This window comes from Castanea sativa, chromosome 4 (genome assembly GCF_040712315.1).
Source record: "Castanea sativa cultivar Marrone di Chiusa Pesio chromosome 4, ASM4071231v1".
In the NCBI taxonomy this organism is placed as follows: Eukaryota; Viridiplantae; Streptophyta; class Magnoliopsida; order Fagales; family Fagaceae; genus Castanea; species Castanea sativa.
In genome coordinates, this window is record NC_134016.1 from 11,181,478 (window position 1) to 11,186,839 (window position 5,362).

General features: G+C 32.8%; 1 protein-coding gene across 1 annotated transcript; it reads right to left on the minus strand.

Annotated features, from left to right (window-relative positions):
• Nucleotides 1–396: 396 nt before the first annotated feature.
• On the minus strand, nucleotides 397–789 carry LOC142632442 (uncharacterized). Its single transcript, XM_075806842.1, has one exon. The coding sequence runs from the start codon at nucleotides 787–789 to the stop codon at nucleotides 397–399; it is 393 nt and encodes a 130-aa protein (XP_075662957.1).
• Between the last annotated feature and the right edge of the window lie 4,573 nt (nucleotides 790–5,362).

Below are 5,362 nucleotides of genomic sequence, written 5' to 3' on the forward strand. Positions count from 1 at the left end.
TTGCATCTTTGCTACTAAAGCAGTTAAATCAACCTTTACACCAGATTGATTTGTAACAGATCTATGCATTTCTTCTTGAATCAACAGAGCATAAACTTTTTTAATAGAAGGAAGAGGATCCATAAGTAAGACTTGAGTCCTAACTTGTGAAAAAGAGTTATTCAATCCCATTAAAAACTTCATCACTGACTCTCGAACTTGCAAATCACTAAGCCTTTTATTCACATTGCATACACACTTTCCACATGTACATGAAGGAAATGGACTGTAATTTTGCAATTCATCCCAAATCACATTCAATTGAGTAGAGAAATCAGTCATAGAAACTTCACCTTGAGGGAGCTCTACAATATCCTTTTAAAGATTCTAAATTCTTGGTCGATTGCTTTGAGCAAATCAATTCCTCATATCAGTCCAAATCTCTAAAGCCATGTCTTCATAAATGATACTTGCTTGAAGTTTTGGTGAGACTAAATTGGTTAGCCAGGTTCCAACCATGTTGTCACATCTAATCCAAGCTTGAATAGCTGAAGGAGTAGACACCAATGGAGATGATAAGGAAAGAGAACCATTAATAAACCCCAATTTGTTCTTGGTAAGTAAAGCTTTCCTCAGAGCTCGAGCCCATGCTAAGTAGTTCTCTCCACCAATTAAGGGTTGTGAAACAAAAACTATACTCGAGCTCTCTACATAATGCAAGAATATGGGATCATCTATTGGTGAATCTTGTGAAGACGAAGATGGTGCATTCTCTCCAGCAGTAGCACTTTGAGTTGTAGCGGAAGCCATTGTTGACAATGAATGATTTTCTTAGAGGAAAAAAAAAAGAATTTTCTCAAAGAAAATTGAGAGAAAGTATGAACCCCAGACAAAATTTGGGAATTTGCTCTGAAACCATATCAGAGAATTGGAAAATACTTCTCAGTCTTTATTAGAAATCGGGCTGTACATCTTATATACTGTACAAAGCAAAGAAATGAACTAACTGCAAAGAAAAACTGACTAACTCATCTTTACAAGTGTGAACAGAATCATAACTAACTAGCTTACGTGTTATAACTAACTCACTAACTATTAAATACAAAACTACATGCAGTTTATCTCCTTAAGCTACTTGTCGTTTTCTTCTGTTTTCAATTCTGTAGATTCACTTGTTCTTGCTTCTGTCAAGCTCTGATTTGTTCCTTGCTCTTCATGCTTCTCACATTTCTTCTCTTTATTCTGATTGGCCATTTATTCAATCCTAATTATAACAGACACTCAACACCAACACGTACGTTTGACGTTTGGTTTGGTTGTGATTTTGACTTAGTTCATTAGTTATTTTATTATAAATATTCCTTATAACTGATGAATCGAACCATGTACTGCCCTCATATAGGGGCATTCTTCCCTTGGGAGGAAGCTCAAAGTGTGTTTTTAAGAGGATCATGAATAATGGAATGATTCATACCATATATCTAGAATTATGGAATGTAGAGTGATTGTTATATGCAGTTTTTGGAGATGCTTGTCTTTTATTATTCCGCCATAGGGTGGCCTAAAGAATATCTGTGGCTATAGTTTTGGTTACTCCTCAGTGTGTCATCAGTAATAATTAAATGTATAGGGTGTAATTTTTGTACTTCTGACTTTTTGAACCCTGCACACTCCCTGTGTACTTGGGTGCCCCTTTTTGATATCAATAAAACTTATTACTTATAAAAAAAAATAATAATAATGTATACAAGTATTTTACGAACACTCCTAGGCACCTACTGGACATGTCTTCACATTATGATGCTGCCCTTCTTGATGAATATATATAGGTGTCATGAGCCCAAACATATGGTGGTTAAGATTTCAGAAAATTAAACTACTTGAAGAAAGTTGATTATTTCTTTCAGCTGAATTTTGAATCTTTGATTTTCTTGACTACTCTTAAAACTCCAATCAATATTTCCAACAAATGGGTTTCAAAATCTACCATAATCTCTGATAACTGAATGCAATAATTGACGAAAATAGCAACTAAATCTACCAAACCCTAATCCAAAATCCAATTTTTTGCAAGACCTAAAACGATTTTTTTTTTTTTTTGGGTCTGAAGAAGCACCAAGTAAATTGTATAGTGCATTCATGAACCTAGCATAAAGACCCAGAACAAAAAAATCAAAAAAAGAAAAGAAAAGAAAGACTAATAGCATAACACTCTTATCTCAGACTCTCTAAGCTAAGAAAGCAAGCTAATTGAAGTTTAATGGAACTGGGCATACCATTACCATGTAGTATAATTGAAATAATGAGAGGGTATTCTGTGTGTGTGTGTGAGAGAGAGAGAGAGAGAGATGAGTTTCCATTTTGTCTAATCAAGTGCACCTCATAGTTTTCAACATATTTGCAAAATTGTCATTGAGAAATGTTGTTTGAAAACTAAAGATGAGTAAGAGGAGTTTTCTAAATTCAGTATTTAAGCACTCTAAAATGGGCAACATCACTCAAACACTCCTCAAAAAATACCCGTACCAAACATGTTTTTTGCGAAGAATCACAGTTTTCAATGTTTGAACACTGAAAATTGTTGTTTAAACACCCTAACCAAATAGGCCCATATTCTCCCCTTTGAGTTTCTTTCTCTTCCTTGTGAAGCTCCCATCCCAATTTAGGGTTTCTTTGAAGGTCCCATCCTTCAATTCTACTCCACCTAATTTCTATCACTTATATTACCCTTATTCTGATCACTAGACTAACTTAAACTTTCCCCATTTCCCTGTCACCCCAATTCTTTTTTCAAAACTAACCCTCCCTTTTTCTCTTTTACTTCCTATTGCTTGTTTAGGGTATTACTGCCCATTGATCTTGCCTATTTCTTCCTATCATTGTAGCTCTTGTTAATTAATGACCCCAAAAGCTGATAGGGGAAAACCCAAGCATTGAAGGAGTAGATTAGGTATGCAAAATCCGGGTGTGTAAAACCCCCGAAAAATGTTATTTTACCCTCTCAAACACTAAAAACTATTCATTGTCTAGGTTCTTTAATCTTAAACCTAAAAATATTTACAATCTTGCTACAGTAAATTCCTACTTTCAAACTGTGAGAGACCTCGCCAAATTCAAAATTGCCTCTCAAAAAAAGAGAGATCTTATGGTTGCTTTTTAGGGCACCTCTCTTTTTGGGTAAGTGGTGTGGAGTTGCTACTTATTTTTTATGTACAAAAAATAAGAAAAACTAAAGTACAAATTTACATGATTGAAATGCCTCATTGTTATTGATTGAATGAAAAGATACAAGTTTGAAAGATTGAACATTACATGGCTTTGGGTCCTAGTTACAATCTACCAAAATACATGGTTTTTTGTCCTAGTTACAATCTACCCAAAATAAATAAAGACAAGACTAGATCTACTTAGCCAAAGATCTAAATTTGGAGGCTAGGTTACCAAATGGGAAGGTGTCAGGCATCCATTCTGCCCAAACAGAGTCTAGTTTTCTAGACTCTTGTGACCAATATACCATTTTTATGCATGTTATGAATGATATGTTGAACATGTGAAATAAACTAAACCACACAAAACCATCTATGAATGTATCCTCTTTTTGTTTGAAAATTCAGATCTGTTTTAATGATTAAAGAAAAAAAATTTGATTTTGACTTATATATAAAAAAAATTAGATCTGTTTTTGTATGTGTAAAAAGAATGGTTTTTGAAGAGCAAATTCAAATATGTTTTTATTTAATAAAACACAAAGTCTTTTAATTTATTAAAAAAAATTCAAATATGCTTTTTGAGAGATCAAAAAATGGTTTGAGTTTTGTAAAAGATCAGATCTGTTTTGTGATGATAAAAAAATGGTTTTTTTTTTATGTAACAGAAAAATTAGATCTATTTTCCATTTGCAAAATTTTTTTTTTTTTACGGAGGGGATTTCCTTCATAAAATAATTTATGCTACATGACTCAAATAAAACCAAAAAACAATCACAACAATACATGACCTCTTTCTTTATTTCAAAAATCTGCATGCATTAAAAAAATCAGATTTGTACTTAAAGAAGATACAAATTCATTTTTGTTTAAAGAAAAATTCAGTTCTACATCTAAGGAAGATGCAGATTCGTTTTTTTTTTGAATAAAAATTCAGATCTACATCTAAGGAAGATGTAGATCTGTTTTTATTTGATGAAAAATTTAGATCTACATCTAAGGAAGATGTAGATCCATTTTATTTTGAGAAAAAGAGTTGTTCACATGCAAATTATCCTCATTCAAGAAAGAGATTATAACAATCACATAGAAAAATAATCATGCTTTAAACAAAACAACGGTGAATCATTCATACTACGGATAAAAACATTCATCAATAAAAGAAGCATAACAAGGATAGGGTGATAGAAACAACCTCTTGCATGAGCACTCTTTATTCTTGAGAGGATATTTTAGGGTTCAAAGAAACTTATTCAGTTATCTTTGAAACCTAAAAACCCTAATTAAGCAGCAAATCGCAGAGAGGATTAGCAATTTGAGAGTCTGAAATGTATGCTTCTTAGAGTGTAAAAAAAAAGGTGCTGAATCATGAGACCCAGACTCTATTTATAGAGGCTAGAAATCTCTAAAAAATAGGCACAAATGATTAGAATGTGGATCCAGACTCGTCCATTTGTGAAAAGGTCAAAAAGGGTGTGCCTTATCGTCACCCAAAGGCCATTGGGCCAAAGCCCAAAATGGGGAAATTCGACACTTTTAAAGTGCCGTTTGGAACTCCAAAAGTGCTGAATTGGCTCTTGGATGCTGAATGCACTTTTGTGTTCGAGTGCTATTTTGACTCTCCTTTTAGGGTTTTTTAACCAATCCTTGAATCTAGACATGTTTTCATCCTCCGTCCATGATTTTTTTTATCTCTTTTCTAGATAATTCAAGCTTTTTAAGAACAGTTATCTTGTGGATAAATCCCTTAAAATAAATTTTGATAAAGTTCAAATTATCCACAAATTTATTTTTATCCAATCATTCCTTTTAATCCTATACATGCAACCCTACTTTAAACACTAATTATCAACCAATCACAAAATTATTTAATAAATTTTAATTGTTTGACCAATCAGAATTAAATTAAATTAATTGTGTGTGGTCGACTCTTCCTAGACACAATGCATATGGATTGTGCAAATATTATCATGCGATATCCTTCAATCCGATGGTTCGATTTAGAAACTGGACACACTATTGCGACCGTTATAATCTCAAAATCATTGTTATGATATGCAATGAATAGACTGATACATGCAATGCAAAAACAAATTGATGCATGTAATGCAAGATTAAAATGATACATGTAATGCAAAAATGATTTTTTTGGGTACATGAATGGTCACTCCAGTCAT

What these genes read in the sequence shown, in the direction of transcription:
- LOC142632442 (XM_075806842.1), bottom strand. Translation starts at nt 789, where the DNA reads ATGGCTTCCGCTACAACTCAAAGTGCTACTGCTGGAGAGAATGCACCA.